This window comes from Manacus candei, unplaced genomic scaffold (assembly GCF_025592945.1).
Source record: "Manacus candei isolate 608988 ecotype Guabito, Panama unplaced genomic scaffold, ASM2559294v1 h1tg000009l, whole genome shotgun sequence".
Lineage (NCBI taxonomy): Eukaryota > Metazoa > Chordata > Aves > Passeriformes > Pipridae > Manacus > Manacus candei.
The window spans coordinates 3,498,217-3,520,625 of NW_026138057.1; the positions used below are offsets into that span (position 1 = coordinate 3,498,217).

A 22,409-nucleotide genomic window follows, 5' to 3' on the forward strand; every position below is an offset into this window, starting at 1 on the left:
CCTGGGTTAGTGGAAGGCACCCCTGCCCATGGCAAGGAGTTGGAACTACATCATTAAGGACCTTTCCACCCCAAACCATTCTGGGATGGACTTTGTGCCTCGAGCTGACCAAGTAGAAGATTCTTTAAGCACCCAAAGAAATCCAAACTTGACATCAACAACCTGAGAAAGAAGGGCTGTTAAACATTTCACCCCTGGGCAATCAGGTAATTAGGATCCAGAGACACATCTCCACCTGATGGACAGGGAAGGTCAAGAGAAGGGAAATAAGGCAGCTGAAGAGCCAGTCATGGCCTGTGCTGTGACTCAGCACTCAGACAGACTCCCAGCTGCACTTTGAAGAGCCCAGTGAAGCAATCTTATAATAAAAAACCCAGACTCATCGAGTTTGTTCCTTACCCAGATGTTGTGAAAGGGATCGGTCTCATTGCCAGGGTCATAAATCAGGCAGTTGCCCCCGTAGTCTCTTTCTGGCAGAGGAACCCCTAAATGTGGGTCAATGTACTTCATAAACTGCCTCCCATCCTGCACAGTCTGCAAAGGAGCACACAAACAAGGGGTACATGTGAAGGATTCGTGCACAGAAGGTACAGAGAGAATTAAGATCAACGATGATCTTCAAATCGATCTTTTATCAAATTCGTTGTGTAACAGTCCTTGAAATACATCCGGGTTTTGAAGCCTCACACATATACCTGACTCTGAGCCTCTCCAACCCTACACAGTAAGGGGAAAATGCCTACAGAATGACCTTAATGTTTCTTAAAGATGAGAAATCAGCGATCCTTAACCCTGTTCCCTAAGGCATTGCTCTGAGCCACCCCATCCCTCCCAAAACCTCCACATGGCTCACCCTTCCCAACACCCCTTTCCAGTCAAGGGCGTGTGAGAGACTTGAAGGAAACAGCAAGAAGAAATTACCCAAACGACCAAAACCTATTAAAATTTGCCTGCAGATCAGCCACACACTTGCTGAGCATTAATTTCCCAGTGAATTTGTGGTCAGGGGTTTCACCCCAGAAGCACTGGGACATCTGTGATGGGCAGCATAGCAGGACAAGGCCAACATTAACTGACAGAACAATAATAAAATTATAGAATAAACCCACTGAGACAAGGCTCAGCCACGAGCCAGCTTGTGTTTGCTGTAAGGAAGTTCAGTCACCTGCAGACTCAGCAGAATTTCACCTTATTTAAACCTGGGCAAGGCAAGGATGTATTTTTAGAAAGAGCTGAGCAACAACAGGGAGTTCCTTAACCACTAAATCTCTGGTGATACCACGTGCTGCCAGGGGAAAGCAAAGCCATTCCAGGCTTTTCTACTGGAATTCACAGCTACACCAGTACAGGCAAGCAGAACAAGAAATGCTGGAACCAAAGGAAATCTTTGATCAGCTGGAAAGGGTTTGATCAATATTAAAATCTTGTTTGCAAAGCAAAAGCCCTACTCCAGCAGCAGGCAGATCCCACACATCCCAATTCCAGCCTCACTTCCTCAAGTCATGTGGCCTCTAAAGGCAAACTTTTTTTTTTTTTTAAAAAAAGCATGTTCCTCATCCTTCTCTCACCTAAAATGATTTTTAAGGCTGCCTGATGAGTATATTGCCTCAAAACATTTCCTTCAACTTCTGCCCTTCTGAGAAGTGATGGAACTGTAAAAGTCAGGGGGAAATTCTCTTTACTAAAGAAGGACAGGATATGCTAAAATGTGGTAAAAAAAGAATATGGTAAAAACTGCTTTAATTGGAAGCACCAATGGTATGTTTTTTTAGAAAAAGCCTCCTCCTCAGCTCCTGCCACCAGACAAAGCTGGGTGTGAAGGTCTGGTTTATTCCAAAACCCCCAAATATTCAAAGTACCTGTCATTCAAGGTCAAAGGTATTTCAGAAGGTGAAACCAGCTGAATTCCCCCCCCCAGGTCACAGCAGGCCCAGCAGAGCAGAGACTGGATGTGTGAAAAACCAACTCCTGATAGTTTGATCTGAACAAGAATCAGCTCACCTAAGAACACTTTACCCCAGTGTCTGCCCTGGGCTGAGGGCATCTGGGGGTCAGAGCAGGTGAAACATTTTTATATCATAATTTCCCTCAGCTCCCAAGTCTCTTTAAAAAGCCCAAAGATTCGATTTCACAAAACTGAAGAGCATCTCCTGCTGTCAGTGAAAAAAAACACACCACGAAGGGGTTGATCTCCACAATAAAGTGGCATTCAGGAAGTGGAGATCTAAGTCACTTACCTGGAAGAGGATGAAGATGAGGAAGAGCTCGTACACCACACTGACACACAGCCAAAACCTCCAGTAAGCTGCAGAGAGAGACCGGGGGGGGGGATGTTACAAAGTTTTCAATAAACCAGCAGTTAATTCTTCATTTACTGCAATATCACCAAACATGGAATCCTGGAATGGTTTGGGTTGGAAGGGACCTTAAAGCCCATCCAGTGCCACCCCCTGCCAAAGGCAGGGACGCTTTCCACTAGCTCAAGTTGCTCCAAGCCCTGTCCAACCTGGCCTGGAAAACTTCCAGGGACAGGGCAGCCACAGCCTCTCTGGGAACCAATTTTGTTTCAAGAGATGCTCCCACCAAGAAGTCACAAATCCCAGCTCCCAAGCACAGTGTTCCCCACCCCTCCTGAGGGATACAGCCAGAAAGGACCTTCCACTCCCACACAGGCTGCTGTGTGAACTTGCTGGAGTCACTCAGGCACTGACCTGGATCTGGGAGAAGGGACCAGGCTCCAGAACACTTCCACCCAACAAAACACTTCCCAGTTAGGAATCAGAATCCAGCAGTCCTTGGAAAAGAACTAGATCCTTCCTCAACATCCTCCTTGATCTCAGGTGCCCTGACCTGTCCAACCTCGGCTCAACCAGCCCGGGCAGAGCCACTTTTGGAAGCCCAGCTTTTGGCCTGAAGACAGGGCTGTGCCCTCACAGGGCAGAAAGCATTTCAAAATCCCAAGGATAATTTCACTTTTACTCGGAATTAAATTAAAAAATAACGTACCAAAGGTTTTAGCAGGCACTGGTTGAAAGGCATGTGAGGTCACCTGAAACTCTCCACAACAAACGTGATGCAAAGCTCAGCCCTGCAGAGCCCGGGGCTGCTCTCGCCCTCCCCAGACCTGTGACTGTGGATCTTCTCACGCTGAGCAACACCAAAGGCTGCCCAAATTACAGTGTCTGCACACTTCCAGCTCCCTCCTCAGCACCTCAGATCTCCTGACAAGCTCAGCCCTCGGGTCACAGGCTCTCTGCCTGTCCTGGATGGAAGTTTTGTGCTCCGTGGGCTCGTTTCCTGCTCCACACAGAGACTGGTTTGGCCTCTGTCCCACCAAGTGATTTCTGGGCTCTGAACTCCCCCAGCGTTTGTCACCTGCCCTAAGAAGTCGATGCAGAGCCAGGGTGGGCACACACAGCAGTTCTCCCCATCCAGATCCAAACATTCTACACAAGGTAATTCAGCAGAACTTGACATTCCAAGTGGATATTTAAATTTAGAGCTTCTCAGGGGTTGTTTGCACCCAAACCAAAATGTGCCTGTTGTGCCCAATTCAGCCTCAAATAGAAAATAAATTATAAAAAACCCCCAACAAAACAACAAAGAAGCAAAAAGAAAAAGAAGAAAACCAACCAAACCTACTGACAGATCCCCCACATTGTTAAAAGTAGTCCCTGACAACCTGCTTTTGACACCATCATTAAAATAAATCAAAATGTGAGAAGGTGGGAACTTTTTTTTCAGCAAAAGTGCTAAATTAGCATCATCAAAATCACCTACTTGACACTTCTGGAAAATAAAAAAAAAAAAAAAAAAGAAAATTAAATAGGCAGGTGTGGCCCTCAGAGAACAGCAATTCAGAGCTCTGTGACAGCTTTCACCCTCTTGTCGTTCCAGAACACACCTTAGGAAAAACCAAACAGCCAAAAAAACCCCTCCACTGGTCACAGGATTCTTTGGAAGAGAGGAAACTATTCCCAGGCTGGCACCAGGTTCAAGCCAGCAGGGAGAAATAACCTTTCATCACCACACTTCTCCCTCCAGAACCGAGTAGAGTTTCCTTCAAATGTCACTGCCAGATGCTTGAAAATGCTGCTTTTTCTAACCCATAAAGCCTTGTAGGAGAGATTTTAACACTGCTCACAGACAGGAATGTGGGTCTGAACCCGATGGAGGCTCAGAAAGCAGAGAAACCTAAATCCTTACCTGAGTTTTTCTTCCTCTCTATTCACATGGTTCTGGCAGCTGCTGAATATGCTCAGCAAAAATCCATAATTAAAAACTAAGATCTGGCTCTGCTTTAGTGCTGTGACAGAGGTCTCTAAGAAGTTTTTAACACACTTTGTATCTGTACCCCAGAACCACCACGTTTCCAAGGCTGCACAAACACTGTTCTCTCTCCCTTCCTGGACCAGCTGTAAAGTTATTTTTGGCAGATCTCTTAATACTTGTTTTCCTTAAATTCACCTGCCATTTTGCCTTCTTCCAACCAGGGCTTTCCTCCTGGTTAAGGAGACTTCTGCTAAGCATTGACACACCTGAAAACCCAGTGACTCCTGGGATCCAACACCAAACTGCTGCCACTGCAGGGATTTGGGAAGAGGACATCAACACGTCCCAGAGAGCAGAGGGCACAACCAAGCCTCTTACCTGCTTCTGGTCAGAGCTTGGCCCACACTACCTGAAGGACTAAATGAGTAAAGAAACACCAAAATCCCAGTTTGGGTTTGCCCAAGCAAAGCACTTCTGCTGGAGCTGTGGATGCTGAGCAGAGGTGGCACGGGACTGGGCCGCTCCAATTCCGGCTTTTCCACAGGCAGCTGAGGTCCAAAGCACCACCCGTGGGAGCTGGGAGCTGCCAGGACTGGGAGGTTGGGACACTGATTCTCATCCCAGCCTGGGAGGGCCGCTTTATACTCTTAAATGTAATGTCTGAACACATTAAACGCTGCGTTAAGGCAGAAAAAAATCTGAGTTAAAGGCTCAGCTCGCCCTCATTTATTCCACCCAGCCAATTAGGATCACTGTCCCCAGAACAAAACGCTCATGCAAAACCAGCAGTGAGTACCCAGACTCCTGAATTGTCACAGGAGCTGTCAGGAAGGGGCAGATCACTGCTATTCCCTGGATAAAGTCCTAATGAAAGGATTTTGCACAATTACAAGGCTGCTCCTTCCAGTGCCACCAGCGGCCTGTGCTTTGTCCCCACCTTTCTGACTGCTCATTCCCAGCTATTCCAGCCCTCCACCCCCATGGGTTACTCAAGAACCTCACAGTTTACTCCCCAAACAGCTTGTGCTGTCACACATGATGTGTTGAGTCCAAATAACTGCTGGCAAAGGCTGGGAATATTAAAAGCTACTTCTTGGGGCATTAATAACTGCCATGGAAAATTTCTTCGGAATGACAGATGTGGGCATGTTATCTTGACAAAGGCAATAAAGCATCCCTGAGCTCCTACAACACCAGGCTGCTGGCACGTTCACAGCTCCAGAAAGGAGCTGACAGTGAGAATGAAGTGTGTCTTTTATTTGCAAATATCAGTGAAACAGGCTACTGGTGCTGACAGCACCCATGATTAATTTTACCGTTAAATTAATGTCACTCCCTAAATTTGGCTGTTCAGCCACCAGTAAATGGACCCTCAAGAAGAGCTTAAGATCTGTCCCCTGTGCAATTCTGCTCCCTGGGGTTAAGGGAGTTGTTCCTTCTTTGCCAGGAGGTTTGGATGGAACCAAACAAAGCCGATGGTTTACAGGAAGGAAATGGAAAACGGGGTAAAAGCAGGGTAAGTTCGTAAAGTCTTGCCTAAACAGTCAGAGCTACTTATTTCCATGACAGTCCCACATTTCTGGATTACAGTCAGGCCATAATGGAATATGCCCATGTAGCAAATTATTAGTTAAACTGGAGAAAATGGGGGGTTGTGTGAAATCAGCAGGAAAACGGTAAAGCTGGATGAGCCCCTGGCTAAAGCTGCCATTGCTGGGAATCCTAAAAGGGTGGCCAAAAAAAGAATAAAGCCACCACTCTGGACAGATGCCACTTAGGTGGTGGTTGGGATCAGTTTCCTTAATGGCCTTAGTGAAAAGTAGGTTAATGACACACAGCAGGGAAGGCAGGGACAGCAAGGAGAGAACCAGATGATCCCAAGGGACTGGAGTGACAGAGGAGCTCGTAACACAGCTCCACACTCTGGAACCAGGAACATTTCCTGCTACCTCATCAGCTGAACCAGAAGGATTTGGGATCACCTGCCAGTCACCGACACCCAGCCGTGAAAGCAGCACATGGAGCGTGAAGAGGGACATCAAGGCTCTGCCAAAAATACTGGGAAGCATCACACTATCCCAGAAATCACAGCTGCAATATCCTGCAGGTCTGGGGAGCCACTTGAAAGCAGAAAACTCAAAGCACACAAAGGAGGACCGCCAAAAATGTTACACTGAAGGGGAGACCAGAAGCCAAACTTGTTGCTTTAGCAATATTTTTTTTGCCTTAGCAAAGGCAAAGGTGGGCTGTGTGTAAATAAATCTGGTGGATAAACCCCAGTAAGAAGAGATATTTAAACACAATAACAATGTTAGACCGAAAATAAACCAGAAAAAACAAACCATCTCTGAGCTAGCCATAAATTGGACTTTCCCCATCATCAATTTGTACTGGTTTGTTCTAGGGAATAAAACCAGCTTCCATCCCAAACCCACCGATGTTCTAACCCTGAATGCACCCAAATATCACTGGTGCCCTTAAGAGGAGTAGTTTATTTTATAGGAGGAACCAGAATTAACTGTAACAGGAGGAAAGATTAAAATCTGCTATTTAATAAGGCCCCAGAAATGCAAACTTAATAAACCCCCCAGGTTTGCAGAGACCATTGCTGTGGAACCACTCCTGCTTTGCCCGAAGTTTTCTGAGGTGTCTGCTGGTTCTCATTCCTAAACTGGAGGGTTACATTTTTGGCATAAAAAACATTTAAAGCTTCACTGGGCTGTAGGAGAGCCCAAAGTTTTCAGGAATATTATTTAAGCCCATATAAATTCCCTTAATTCTTTCTCTTTCAACATTTCACATCGAAATATAGGCAAAAGACTGAAGATATTGAAATATTTTCATGTTTCACCCGCTGCTACATTACATGGAAAAGGTTTGTGTTGGGCTTTCAAATGCTTTCAAGACTTTCAGTCTTACAAGAAGTCTTTAAAATCATAATCAAGGGCTTCTGATCTCCCAGTTTCTGTGGATAATGGACATGGAGCAAAGGGAGCAGGGGATACACAGTCACGAGTGTAACCCCAGGACAGAGAGGAGGAAAAAAAAAAAAAAAAGGAGTATAAACAGGGGGAAGTTCAGGTTTCAAGAACCTGGCAGTTCACACAAAGCTTTTCACTTAACAACAGGAAGCCAAAAGGGGAGATCCAAGCAAAGGCTCTGTGCTCCAGGCAGCCTGGAAGCCTGGCAGGATGGAGTGGAGCCAGCGTGATAAGTGTGCAGTGCTGACGAACCCCTGGGATTGCTGAGGTCACAACTCACCTCCTCTGCAGGCAACACAAACACTGACCTCCCCCACAAACCAGGCAGCTCGTCAGAAAGCTCAGAGTGACCCAAGGAGCAAGGAGGATTACCTGGGTGAGGCCTTGAGAAGGGTCCATCTTTAGCTTGGGTCACCCCGAAACACAAGAAAACCAAAATGCTGGCGACGATACCTCTGAAAGGGAAAAGAGAACAACCTGTTTTATTGCTTCTTCCTCCTCACCCCATGTCCTTTGATGGGAGAAACGTCTGGGCTTTTGTTTTTGAACTGCTTTTGTTTTTGAACTCCATCATAAACAGATCCAGAAACCACCCAGAGAAAACAACGACCCAAAGGGGCAGTGCCTGAATCCCCAAGAGTCAAACACCTCCTTGTGTCTGTGAGCAGCTTTTATTCCCACCAGGTCACAGAGACACTCGGGGTTTAGCAGTGAGAAAGCTCTCACTGCTCCACTAAATTTCCATGAAATTTAAAAACAAGCTGTTAGACTTGTCCCCACTCCAAAACCAGCTTCTTAATCAAGCTCAAGGCAAGGAGGAGCTTACAAGACCACACCAGCAGTTCCTTGCTGTTTCAAGGGCTGGAACTGTAACACAGAGCCTAAAGAACATGACAGAGATATCAAATAAAAACAAATTATCGGACCAGGAGCCCAAATATACCAAAGGCCCACAACCTTGGACATGTTCCATTGGTTTTAATGGATTAAGTGGCACAAAGTGATCCAAAAATGCTCTTTTTAATACACCTCAACTCCCACTAGATCCTGCTGTCTCATATCACCTGCCTAAGTGCACGCTGAAGGGATGGATAATTGGGAAATAGCTCATTCCCTGTTTGCAGCAAATGATGCAACCCCTGACTGCAAATGAAATGGCTCAGCCTGCAGGAGCCACAGAAAATGCCCAATAATTCTGCTGTCAGAGAGAAAAATGTTGCAAACCAAAAGCAATAGGAGACTGTTCACACTTTAAACGTGTCAAAAATCCCATTCAAAACAGAAAACTGAAGGATTTACACTTATTTTGCAACATTCACCTCTGAGGACAAATGTTTGTGCTTCCTGAAAATAAATATGGGGTTTAGTTAACAGATGTAACTCAGTTATTTTGCTTGCTTTAAACACTGGGAAGCTCACCAGAATTAGCTGCTGAATGGACCTGTGAACAGACAGTTCCATGGGGATTTCCAGAGGTCTGGATGGCAAAACCCTTTCAGCTGATCTCAGATAATGAGAATATTCTGCATTTTGAGTCATAGTTGTATTCGGAAGCACCAGCGCTGGGAATTGCCGTGGAACAGCCTGCATTGTGTGAGGTGTGACAACCCCACCTCTGCTCACAGTCTGGACCCCTCAGTCCATGGGTCGTTTTCCCAAAGCTCGAATTCAAATCCCGAATCCAAACCACCACAGCAACTTAGCTGTGCTCCTTCTAAAACCCATTCTCAGCCCATAAAACACGCTGGGGATTCAGATATATTAATTTACTTCAAGTTCACCACGGCAAGTCTGGAAGCAAATCCCAAATTCGCATAATAGCCACATCATCTTCATTATATTTTGGGTGTTTTTTTGCGGTGGTAACTAAGTTTTCCCCCTTAACATCATTAATCTGTCTCCTTAGGAAGCTTCCAAGGCCTAACCAGCAGCCTGGCCTAGAGGCAGGAAGGCTCCAGGACCTGAGAGGGGGTTTCCTCTCCTCGCCTGGATGGACACAGGCAGTGGATTTTCCTGAGCAGCAGATCAGGAAGGCACGAAGCAGTAAACCTGTGCCTGCAAAAATCATTTTAGCACTCGACCAAACAATGAAGGGAGAACCTGGCAGCAGCTTCACTGGTACAAACAAGCTCTTGTTTGTGCTAAGAGACACGGGACAATGAAGCCTGTCTGTGAGGAGCTGTGTAAGGTCCTTTGTCCTGGCTCCCACTCCCTTGTCCCCTCCTGGGCTGGAGCCACGCTGGCAACAGCTGGTACGACCCACAAGCCCTGGAAAAGGGGCACATGGAGGTCTGGTCTCTTTGGTACCTCAATTCCTCTGTGGGAGTTCAGCCCCAGCAGCTGGAGATCACCCACGAGCAAACCCACAGATCCCTGGATGCATCCCCATGGAAAGCAGGGATTGCCAAAAACTACATAGAGACATTTCACGGTTTGAAATTCAACTTACAACCCTGGAGCACACAGGTGCTTTGAAACCTGAATGTGTTTTATATGGGGAAAAAAAATTCATTTTTTTCCCCAGGATGCCTTGCTCAGCATTCAAAATATTTGGGAGCTGTGGATTTCTTCCACAGCCATGGTGTGCAAAAGAGGTGCTGAATGTTCATTTTGCTCCTCTCTGATATGGAGCTCAGTCCTGTCCCTCCCAAGTGCTTGAACAGAGGACAAGGGGGCAGTTGTCAGTCGGGATGGGCTACTCCAAGGAACTGGGGGGGAATAAAAGTCCCATGGATCAGACAGGTCTGCAGCACAACACCTCTTTGCCTAACAAAGGAAATGTTCCACTGTCCTTACAACAGAGGCAGTTTAATCACATATATAACAAGATCACGTGTGGGATCCTAATGAACTCCTGATTAGATCTACATATAAAAGATTTCCATAAACCCTACCATTAAAAGAAATAATCCACCTCTAATTGTTTAATTGCCCTGGCCTGCTGCAGGAAGGAAAATGTCCCTGGGACGTCAGACAGATGCAAACACAAATCTCAGCTACAGACACCACACCCCATGAGCTCAGAGGTCCCTGCCCTCATGTGGGTTTTGTCCATCACTTCTCCTGTGACTTATTCCATGACACCACCACTCATCTTGCTCCTGTCAGTGAATGGATGGAGGGTAAGATAATCCTGATTTTACAGGGGAGAAGGTGGGAGCCTCACATGACTCCAGTCTGGGAAACTGGAGTTTAGTGCCAGCAAATTTGGGAACTTCACCTCAATTTACTGCTCTGAGTACCTTCTGCACCTCAGCCAGAGCATGGAAACAAAGGAGGCTGGAGTGCTTGGAAGTGTGTACTTAGGATCTGCACCTACCCCCAAACACTGTTCCACTGTCAGTGTGCAGGAGGTGGAAATAAAACCCCATGACAGCTTCAGACCCTGCTCAGTGGTGCCAAAACCACTCCTGGTCATTAGGCAGCAAGTGTTCCCATGAAGTACCAGCACACAGGGACAGCCTCGTGCTGGCCAGGATTTGAAATCAAAACACAGCTCAGCATCAGGACTGACAAAGATCTCGGGCTGGGATAAGGGATTTTGAGTTATGGAAGTAAAAATAAAAATTCTGTGAAAATTGGGGCTGTGGATATACTTATGCACGCTGTGACCATCTCATCCCTCTCTGAAATGCCTGGTTTTGCTCAGATATACACTTAAATATATCTTTTTCTTGTTCAGATTTACACTTAAAGAGCCAGGAACACTCTGAGAGCAGCATGCTGGAGAAGGGAAGGGACAGGGATTGAGCTGGAATCCTTCACGTAGGATGGTGCTAAACTTGTTGTAGCACCTCAGAGAGCTCAGTAAAGAGGCTCATAGAGGGATTGGGATTGGGCCTGTCCTGTGCAGGGCCAGGAGATGGACTTTGATCCTTATGAGTCCCTTCCAGCTCTGGATATTCCAGGATTCAACTGAGACCAGAGTTCCCTGAAAATGGGCTCGGCATAAGGAGCATGTGGAACAGCACAGCCACGTCCACCCCTTCCGGGAATCAGGGCCAAGGCAGCAGGCAAAGCCTGGGAAAGGCCCCCAGGACTCATGGTTATGCCTGCACTGATCTTTAGCTTGGAAAAAGGGATAATCTGGCCAAGTTAACTACTCTCCCCATGGGCACGGAGCTTGAATGGCTGACAACAGCCTAAGGGAGCAGTATGAGCAGGAACACAGATGTATAAAACATGGAATATTGGGAAGACCGTGTCCAATCCTCAGGATGCTGCTTTTCAAGGATTTTTTTTTGTGACAGCCCGAATTCCACAGCCAGAGCAGCAGAAGCGACCAAAGCCCATTTGCTGCCCCTTCCCTGGTATGATGCTGTAGGTTGATTTTCCCCTCACTGAACAGGCAGAAAACAACTTGTGTTTCCCGAGAGAAAGGCTCACCTGCTGGTTAATCTTCCCTGGGTTTGTTTTGATTAAGGCAGTGAAGGCTCTAAGCTCAATAATAAGATATTCCACTGAGTCACCCCACCTCTGTATTACTCCCTGAGGATGTGTTATCACTTCTCCTTCAGCTTTTCCCCTTCCCAGCTTCCAACAGCCATTCCAGAGCATGTCACGCCTCCAGCCTGGACTCCCTCATTTAGAAGGGGGAATAAAATGGCATTTGTTCACACAGAAGCCTTCCAGAACCTTTCCCAGCCCCAGACAGCTTCCAGCTTGTTTCATTTCACCCCCACGTGTAAAATCCCAGCACTCAGGTGGGCACAGGGCAAGTTCCACCAGCCCCAGCTCTTGTGTAACTGCCAGAACAACCAGGATTATCTCAGGAAATATCCCAACTCCTGCATCTCCAGGACAACAAACGCTATATCCTGAGTCACTTCAGAAATGTACAAAAATAGGAGGAAACCCTTTAATAGCAAGAGGAAAAAACCTGTTATATTTAAGAAACCAGACTGGAAGAAAACAATGATTTTCACATTTCTAGCAAGGATGCTTTGCAGTATATTTTTAAAACATACCTAGCTTTTTAAAACACCACTTTTCTACATGCTATTTCTTCCCTAGTGTAGTGAAAAAGGGGAGAAATTCAACCACACTGCATCAGTTTAAACTGCAGTAGAAACAGACCACACACATAAGACTCATCTCATTCTTGTTTCCCTTTGGGCTACCAGTCCTCGTGGCAATTTTCAACAACAAACAGTGATCTGTGCTGAAATCTTGAACATCATTTTAAAAAAAGGCACTCGAGTCAGAGAAATTTAGTCATTTAGAAACGATGGTTATTTTAAGGAAAGGTTATTTTAAGAGAGGGGTTTTTAAACCCCACCACACGACGGCCACAGGCGTGACAGTGACACTAAACTGATTAGAAATTACACTCAATGGTCAGCATCAGAGGAGCTTATGGCCTTATGATTGGTTTTGTAACTTTGTAAGGGTGCAGGCACTTCAAAGAGGGGAGTGCAGAGGTTCCAAAAACACACCTAAAACCCCCCCTGCTCAGTTATTTACCTCTTGGTGTTGTAGGCTGTGTCCTGGGGAGTCTCCTCCAGCAAGGTCACGTAGCCCAGTGCACATGTGAGGATGAACAGGACTGTTAAGGTGTGAGCTCTCCTAAAATCCAGAAGAGAGAAGATTGGCATCAAAAAGCAGAAAGACTTACATCCACCCCCCCTGCCAGTGCAGCCTCAGGAGGTCAAATGCACAGGGAGCAGGCAGGAATACTGAGGTTTTCTGTATTGTACAGCACAGGGGGCTGAATTTACAGTGGCACTGCATGTGAACTGCAGCAGCAACTTTGAAAACAACAGCACTGGATCTAAACACCTCAGGTCTCTCCTCTGGTTTGGCAGGTCCATACCTGACAGTGCTGCTCTGTTTCACAGCCTACTCATAAAAACTGCAGCAGAGTGAACAGACCCTTAAGACTAACCAAATTCACTCCAAACGTGGGACTCACGCAACAAAAACTAGTCATTTCAAAAAAAAGTTATTTAAAAATCTCTAAAGAAGAACAGCTGCAGCTGTAAGAATTCCAGTGCTGCCTCAAGATGCCTGATTTCCAGGGATTCCTGCAGTTTCAGTGCACTGAGCACAAGGGGTTTGTGTGGGAACAGCCTTGTCAGCAAAGCTGGGTGGTTATTCCACACCAGTAAAACATTCCCATCCATAGGTTTATATGGATTTTGGCAAAGCATTCAAGAAGAAATTCTTCTGGCACAGGTTGCCCAGGGAAGCTGTGGCTGCCCCATCCCTGGAAGAGTCCAAGGCCAGGTTGGACAGGGCTTGGAGCAACCTGGGCTAGTGGAAGGTGTCCCTGCCCTTGGCAGGGGTTGGAACTGGATGAACTTTAAGGTCCCTTCCCACCCAAACCATTCCAGGATGACACACACCCCTTACACCCACCGATCACCACACAGTGAGTATTCTTAAAACATCCACATCTTCTTCTATATAAAGTTAAAAATTCCCTTCCTAATGAGAAACCATTCATTGTTTTCAGTGGAAAACATCTCCAGTCATAGATGGGAAGCATGGGCATGTAAACATGATAAAGGCTTGAGTTCTGGCTTAAAGGACCACAAGATCTATTATCACAAAGGATTAAAACAACCCAGGTATATAGAAGAAGATCAGAAAGGAGAAAAACTGTGAAAGAAGGTGACTGTATGTGGCATATTTGGCTCTATTTCCGTTTTCTTTATATTTTATAACTGCAGCTCACATTCCCTTTCCGTGTCACTGCCAACAGACCAAGGTTGGTACATTCAAGTTGTGCAGACAAACCCGGGATCACCGGGAATTTCCAAGCCATCCACTGGCTTACCTTCAACCAACCCCCCAGCAACCCACCCAAAACTGCTCTGCAAGTCAAAGAAAGGCTGATTTTGAATGAAAATTCCACCCTAATCCAAACACCCCAGCCACTCTCACACCCTGGAAAATACCTCATAAGCAGACACAGTCCTCTTCCTCCACTGCTAAAGGAGAGCTTGGCATTGAACACTATCCTTCCAGAGGGCACAGAATAACCAGCTCCGGGACCAAAAAAAAAAAAAGGACAAGGATCCGCAAGTGTTTTCACAATTAGCAAGGACTCAACGTGTGAAAACCCAGGCAGAAAAGGTTTTGGAGCCGTGAGCTCCTGCTCGGCAGCTGCATCTTCCCGGGTGCCGGGACAGGTGATTCAGCCATGGAACACACCCGTGACGTGATGCTTGTCCTGGATCCTGCAGGAGCTGGAAAACTGAACACCCTCCTCTCCCAGGAGGCAGGGACTGAACTCACGCTCCAATCACACCACACTCTGCTTTTATATATGTATATAATTGACAAAAAAACGCTTGTATTTTGATCAGCAAAGAGGTTACGTTAACTCAAGGCTATTTTTATATTTTATATGCCTTGTTTTACTGCTTATTTTTGAAACTTGTGTCTAAGAGGCTACAAAAAATAAATCTGGAAATGCTGTCTCACACCTTACCATTTCACCACCTGAACACCTACACAAAATCAGTTCTTTTTCCAGTGTGCTGAGTGGTCGTACAAATTGCCAAAAAAAAAAAAATCAGTTATCACATGTCCTCGTGTGAATAAACACCTTGAGAAACTCCTCTACCAGCACAAAGATGATCTAGTTCCATTCCTTTCCTGTGGCACAGGGAAGGGTTGGTGCTGGAGAGCCTCATACACCCCGTTTTCCAGCTATTTTTGGTGCCACAGCCATCAACCTGAAACCCAACCAGCTGCCCTGTTTAGGGAGAAACAAGAGGCTGAACTCCAGCTGCAGCCAGATCCCCTTGCAGCAGGTTTTCAAGGTGGTCGGTCAGTCATGGAAAGGTGCTTTCAGCACATGAAATCCAGGACTGAAAGACTTTTGGAGACGGGTTTGTCTCCTGGGAAGAGCAAGTTGGCAGCTCTGACAGCGAGCTGTGAGTAGAGACACAGCGATGAGAGCCCCACATAAACCTACCTCAGGGGGGGGAAAGCACGGAAATACAGAGGCACACCATGTCTTCCCACAGCCTGGGAGGTAAAAAAAAATAAAACAAAAAGGAGCAGCACGTGGAAGTGCGTGTCCCAGCGAAGCCAGGATGGATTTCACGGCACAAAGGGATTGTTTTCATCTCCGCACACGCTGTAAAACAACACACCAGAGGAAGACAAGCTGAGAACATCCCAGCGAGGTAAGCACGGCAGGAATTACGTGGAAAGGCTTATGTTCTCCTGGCCCGGAGCCCGGGAGGCTGAAAAGAGCTGAGCTGGCCAGACCGGGAATCTTCCCCTCGGGATTACCCAGGAGTTCGGGCAACACGCACGAGGCAAAGGGGGCACAAACTGCAGCCAGTTCTAGGAGGTTTCACATCCAAAACTGCACACAAAAATATGTAAGGCCAGGGAGAGGATTTACAACAAACATCGAAGTTCTAAAAAGCTGGAAAATTAAGTAGCTTAGTTTTCTGCCTTTCGGTGCTGCATAATGTGTCTCTTTCCCGCTCAAGAAATTGGGACATTGAAGTGAAATAAATAAGGTTTGTTTTTACAAAATCCACTTGCCCTGCTCATTCGAACACCCAGCAAGAGCAATTTCAGCAGCAGCAGCAGCCAAAACACCTCTCCCACACCGCTGCTCACAAAAAAAGTGGGTTTTCTTTCCCTGGTTAATGGGATTAAGTTTGATCCCAACTTCTCTTTTTCATGCTAAGTCATTCTCCTGTCACACAGAGAAACTGCAAGGAAATGACTATCAGCGCCTTTGTTTTCCAAATGAAGCCTGTGACACAAACGACCTAAGAAAATGGTTTAAACACCTCTTTTTTGGGGGGAGATTGGGGCAGATCCCTGGATGGAAAGGGGGGAGTAACACCCCGTTGGCCTCGTTCAATCTCCCACAAAGTAAAATCAGCTTGAGCAGGGGCCGCACCCTTGTTATCCACTGCTTGTTTGTCACAAATGATGCAACAACTCCATTAAACACAACAACAATCACTGGAACACAATGCAAAGAATTTATTTATTAATATTTTGGTCGGTTCTCTTAAGTGGAACGAAATTCCGAAGGAGAGCCAGTCTAGTTCGCCCCTTGGGTTTAAAAAGTTTCCTTAATTGCTGCTGCTGGAGAAAGAATCTGTCAGCAAACTCAATTAGTCCCATCAGCAACTTTTTCATTATTTATTTCTTCATTCCAAATAATGATGGTCATAAAAGCATATCTGAGAGAGGTTTTTTTGTAAATGGATGTCAGAGCTCTCTGTACCCTCCACGAACCAACACAATCAGCTGGGAATTGTAAGAAAATATGGCAAACAGCAGAACAAACCCATCCCTCCAACAGCAGCAGAGGGTTTGTGCGAAGAATAAGACACAGGCAAACACACCAAGAATTAGAACCGATTTTAAACCAACCAATATTTTGACATGCAAAATTAAGATCACAACTGAAACTGTTGGGATAGAGAGAGTGTCTGGAAACCTTCAACAGAAATCCAACCATAAAAACATCCCTGTTGGTTTTTAAGCTGCAGGCTGCGTTTTAAAACCTGTTTAAACTCTCAGAGTTGATAAAACAGTCCCTATTCTTAGAGCAGCCGCACGTCTTGGGCACATCCATGAAGTCACACAACGCCGATTAAATTTCCCTACGGACTCGGGACACTCCAAAATAGCACCGGGCATTTTCCTTGCTGTGAGCCAGTGCCTCTCCTCAAACAAACCCAGGGACAGGGACCTCCAGAGAACCAGGACCACGGGACAACAGTGAAGCTCTGGCAAATCAGGCGTTTTCCTTCTAATCAGGAGGAAGGACCAAGGTCTCCGACGTTTCCGAAGTTCTACAGAGCCCAGAAGTTCCCCAAATGCTCCAATTTCAATTATAGAGCATTTTCATATTTAAACCTATAGAAATCTGTGTTCCAGGTGTTAGTTTAGAGCAGTTCCACTGGGACAGGTGACCGGGAATTACGGGTAACACACTTTAAGCACATTTTTTCCCTTAAAACTTCGGGAGCACGTTTACAAAAAAAGCACAATACAGAAAATTAACGCCCAGGTGGGGCATTAAACTCTCACAGGCTCTCTGCACAAAGATATTCCATCTGCACTTCCAGCTCACTTGGCAGAACTATGCAATCCTATCCTTTTGGGAAAGGGCAGTGCCATTCCCATATAACGCAATTCCCAGGACAAAGCTCCCCTCATCCACAACCAGCTGGAGAACACAGCTTAGTGGGGTTGCACAAGGCCTGGATGTCCCAGCTCCCTGGCCCTGCCAGCATATTCCCACAGGCTGGAAAAGCACGGCTGGGTGACCCAGGGCTCTGGAGCAACGTTCCCCTGCTCCAGACAAGCAACGTGCTCCGGCGTGGTGAATCCCGAGCAGGCAGCTCGGCACACACAGAATCCCAAAACCGCCCCCTTAAAGCATGGAAAAATCCACACAGTGTTCAGTTCCCAGCAAGCTCAAGGAATGCTGTCTTGGAAGTGCCACAGCCAGCCTCCAGGAGAAGGCAGTCCCTGCCCGCCTGAGGATCTTCTGCCTCCCTAATCTCTCTTCCGGATAAATCCCCACCTCTTCCTCCAGACCTGCCCTTAGCAAATCCTGAGAGGTGTTTTCACAGATAAGAACAATCTCCATAAGGAATGTTTTGGTTTGAACGCCAATCCTATCTTTCCAAAACCAGCTGGTTTGCCCACACACATCCTCGTTTCCAAGGCCATCTGGGAAGACTCTCACAACACCGAATAAACCGAGAGGAACACGCCGGCAGAGGCTGCCTCTTCCTTGGCTGCAAATTCCATGCTCTGTGCACCAAACAGGTTGAAATAATTCCCACAAACACTGTATTAGCCCAAAGAATCACTGCCATTCCCTCTTTTTGCCTTCTTTTCCTATTTATTTTAACTTCCTGAGCTCCACAGATCTCTGATGCCACACCACACAACCTTAGGAATATCACACCCGTCTGACAGTAATAAGGAATTATTAACGTGAGAGACAAAAAAACCTCATTCATAATTAAGAGGTGATGTTAAACCAATCAAATCCAAATTAAAGTAAGGCTCAGGAAAAGCAATTAACCCACAGAGTCACAGCGTGGTGGCAAAGGCACATCTGGCACCTCCCAGCATCCTCAAATCACGACTGGGCAGATGTTTTCCTGGAAGATCTGCTTTTGTTGAAGACAAGCTATGAAATATATACAGAAGTCAAGATAACACAGAAATTTTAGGAGAAAAATCATACACAATGTCCAACTACTTGAACCCTTCCTCTAAATGATTCCTTCCCTTGGCATTTACTAGCGGCAAAAGGAGTTGCCAGGCCACACTGACTGAGCAAGTTCCCCCAGCGGAGTATTTTCCAGCCCCAAGTCGTTTATGTGGAATAAGAACAGAGATATTGGCACACAACTGGTTTTCCAAAGTTTCAAACAGATCTGAAGAGCAGGAAGCCAGCTAGGAAGCTCCACCTTTCCCAGTGATCACATTTATAGCAGGAAAATCACCTCTGCAAACTGAACTAATCCAGGAATGATTTCTGACTCTGTTTACAGGTCCCAAATCCTTTAATTCTTCCAAACAGAACAAGCCACGGGGGTAACCTTATCCCTAACTTCTGGACTTCGAAGAGAAGGTACATTCCATACTTTTCCAAAGTCAGAGCATCCTCACAAATTCCCCTTTCCTGTAGCCACCTCCACCATCACGAGAAGAGTCCCAAGGGTCACAGGAAGAAAATAATTTCTCTGGATAATCTTTATACTCGTACACTTTAAGAACTGAGTCATTGCCAAAGGATACTCTGTCATGCACAGGGCAAAAGGAACACCAGGAAAAGCCTTGGGACTTTTCCAAGTGTTTAAACTCCTGCCTGCCAGCAAAAGTTACTAGGGAAAAGAAAATCGGATAGACAGGGAAGTTAAGGAACAACTCAGCACACTTGTCCCTGCTGCCCTCCTGGAAGGGACCACCCGACACAGGGAAGCTCCTGAGAGAACAAGGCACATCCAGATTTCCAAATGAACAACCCACATGGACGCACTGACTGCACTACAGCATTTATCCTGGGATGACAGACAGCCCTGCCACCACCACAGACAGGTGCAACGAGGCGAGATTCTACAGCAAAAAAAAATCAGCATTCTAAGGCCTCACAAAACACCTGGCAAGAGCCACCTGAAGTAGAGAGTAAGGAAAGGACACTTTTACCCATTTTCCATTTATAGGATGGCGCCAGGACCCAGCAATTCACTCGGCCTACACGTGCTGTGCTCTCCAGGGAAGGTCCTCTTGTCCCCAAGACCACGATGTGCCTTGGCTACACCCGCCTGTCGGGGTTCTGCAGAGATCCTGCTGGGATCCAGCAGCATCCCAGTGCTCCTTTGCAGCTTGCACTGGCAGGAACGTCACCTACTTCATCGGGATCAACACCCTCGGTGCTGCTGCCCAGATTGGCAGGGTGAGAGCCAAGTGCCCTCCCCTCCCGCTCCTCCATGACAGGCTCCAGCCAAATCCCATCGCCCTCAGCTCGTATTCCAAAGGAGCCTCTACAGTGTCAGCTTGGTTTCCTTCACCAAAAAGGACGTGTGTTCAGCACAAGCAGAAAATCCATGGACCTGCACGCGTGTGTGCAGAGGGGATTTGTGGAACGACTCCAGCAAGGACAGGATTTAGGAGCACTTTTCCAGGTACAAACACACCACTTCCTGCAAGGACTGAATGCAAGGACGAAAAGCTGTTTTTCTCTGCTGGCCCAACACCGTCAGCTGTGGGTTTCTGCACCCATTTTATGGGCCAAGACACACGAAAACACAACAGGACTGGGGCACAACTTCAGCTGTCTGCCAGGATTACTGGGAAGAACACGGATGGAAAAAGCCACTTCCAAGACTGAGGGAGGGGGGAGAAGGAGGTGGGGTTCACATAAACAATGCTGATAGCTGGAATCAAGCAGAAATGTTTGCCTGCAGACAGTGGGCTCCCAGGGTGTTGGAAAACACCTCCAGAGCACTCACCGAGTGGGATATGGGGAAGCTCTAAGGGTGCTGCTCCTGGAGGGGTTGGGACCAGGATTGGGAAAGGAGGTGACATGACCTAAAGCCAGCCCCATTAAATTGCCAGGAAAACACCCTTTGCCTATTCCAGCTAAGTCAGAGCAACGTGAACAGCGGATAATGGGCAGTAACTCCTTTAATTTCCCCTCCCAGACCCCCCCACCCATATCCCATACTTCAGGCTCCCACAGATACCCCATTTCTCAGTGCCCCCCCTCTATAACCCATTCCTCAGCCCCCTATATCCAACTCTCCAGCCTCCCTTATCCTGTTCCTGTGTCCTCCTCATATCCCATTGCTCACCCCCCCTCTATCCTATTCCTCAGTGTCCACCAGCCAATATCCCACTCCCCAGACCCTCTCTATCCTATTCCTCAATGTCCCCTCCATATCCTATTGTCCAGTCCCCCTCTATCCTATTCCTCAGTGTCCTCCATCCTTGAGACCCCCCATATCCCATTCCTCAGTCCTCCCCCTCTCTCCCATTCCTCAGTCCCCCCTCCCATATCTCACTCTGCAGCCCTTCCTCTATTCTACTCTGCAGTGTCCCCCCTCCCATATCCCCTTGCTCAGCTCCCCCTCTGTCCTGTTCCTCAGTGTCCTCTCCCATATCCCCTTGCTCAGCCCCACCACTATCTTATTCCTCAGTGTCCTCTCCCATATCCCCTTGCTCAGCCCCCCCATCCTATTCCTGTGTCCTCTCCCATATCCCCTTGCTCAGCCCCCCATCCTATTCCTTAGTGTCCTCTCCCATATCCCCTTGCTCAGCTCCCCTCTATCCTATTCCTCAGTGTCCCTGCCCCATATCCCATTGCTCAGCCCCCCCCTCTATCCTATTCCTCAGTGTCCCTGCCCCATATCCCATTGCTCAGCCCCCCCTCTATCCTATTCCTCAGTGTCCCTGCCCCATATCCCATTGCTCAGCCCCCCCCTCTATCCTATTCCTCAGTGTCCCTGCCCCATATCCCATTGCTCAGCCCCCCCCTCTATCCTATTCCTCAGTGTCCCTGCCCCATATCCCATTGCTCAGCCCCCCCCTCTATCCTATTCCTCAGTGTCCCTGCCCCATATCCCATTGCTCAGCCCCCCCCCTATCCTATTCCTCAGTGTCCCTGCCCCATATCCCATTGCTCAGCCCCCCCTCTGTCCTATTCCTCAATATCCTTGCCCCACATCCCATCCCTAAGACCACCCCCCATATCCCATTCTTCGTCCCCCCCCATCACCGCGGAGGAGCCCCCGGCGGACCCCTCCCGCGGGGCGCCTCTCACCAGAAGAACGTGTTGGTGCCGTCGTCGTACACCTCGGACTCGGTGCTGCGGCGGTGGCCGGTGCCGTCCCGCTCGGCCCCGGGGGCTCCGCCGTTGGGATGCGGCGGCGGCGGCGGCGGCGGCCCCGGCTGCTCCTCCAGCGCGGCCTTGCCCAGGGCCCCGCCGTGCACCCGCCGGTCGCCGCGCCTCATGGCGGCGGGTGGGAGCGGGGTGAGGGGACAGCGGGAGGGGACACGGGGGACACACGGCGGGTCCGGCCGGGACGGGCAGGGACGGGGTGCGGGGGGGGGAGCTGAAAGTGACGCGGCACGCGCGCGACCCCGCGTCGGCGCGTGCGCGGGGCGCCCCGCCGGGGGAGGGCGGGGCCGGGCGGGGCGTCCCCCCGTTGCTGTGGCAACCGCCAGGCGCGCCACTGGCGCGCCCGCCAGGCGGCGCCACCGGCGCCAGGTGTCGTGTCCTGTCCCGTCCCCCCCCCCCCCTCAGGCGCCCCCTCATGGGGGGGGGGGGTCCCGGTGCCCCTCAGCCGCCCCTCACAGGGGTCCCAGAACCCCTCATGGGGGGGTCCCGGTGCCCCTCAGCCGCCCCTCACAGGGGTCCCAGAACCCCTCAGGGTGGAGGTCCCGGTGCCCCTCAGCCGCCCCTCACAGGGGTCCCAGTGCCACTCAGCCACCCCTCACAGGGGTCCCAGAACCCCTCAGGGCAGGGGTCCCATTGCCCTTTATGGGGGCACCCCCAGTGCCCCTCACAGGGGTCCCAGAATCCCTCAGGGTGGGGGTCCCAGTGCCCCTCAGCCAACCCTCACAGGGGTCCCAGTGCCCCTCAGCCGCCCCTCACAGGGGTCTCAGAGTCCCTCAGGGTGGGGGTCCTGGTGCCCTCTCAAG

At 48.4% G+C, this 22,409-nt stretch overlaps 1 protein-coding gene across 3 annotated transcripts in view; it reads right to left on the reverse strand.

Moving 5' to 3' along the window:
* Positions 1-21,826, reverse strand: part of PTDSS2 (phosphatidylserine synthase 2) — a 34,301-nt gene extending 12,475 nt beyond the window's left edge. The window contains exons 1-5 of one of the 3 annotated variants that reach the window (XM_051777065.1): positions 19,413-19,495; positions 12,717-12,818; positions 7,626-7,708; positions 2,238-2,305; positions 400-534 (exon numbers count right to left, since the gene is read on the reverse strand). In XM_051777065.1, coding sequence (XP_051633025.1) covers positions 400-534; positions 2,238-2,305; positions 7,626-7,708; positions 12,717-12,818; positions 19,413-19,423 — 399 coding nt within the window. In that variant the 5' untranslated portion in view covers positions 19,424-19,495. Of the gene's footprint in view, positions 1-399; positions 535-2,237; positions 2,306-7,625; positions 7,709-12,716; positions 12,819-14,152; positions 14,279-19,412; positions 19,496-21,528 lie in introns of those variants that run through there. The other 2 variants (XM_051777066.1, XM_051777067.1) reach the window with 2 other exon arrangements.
* Positions 21,827-22,409: the final 583 nt, after the last annotated feature.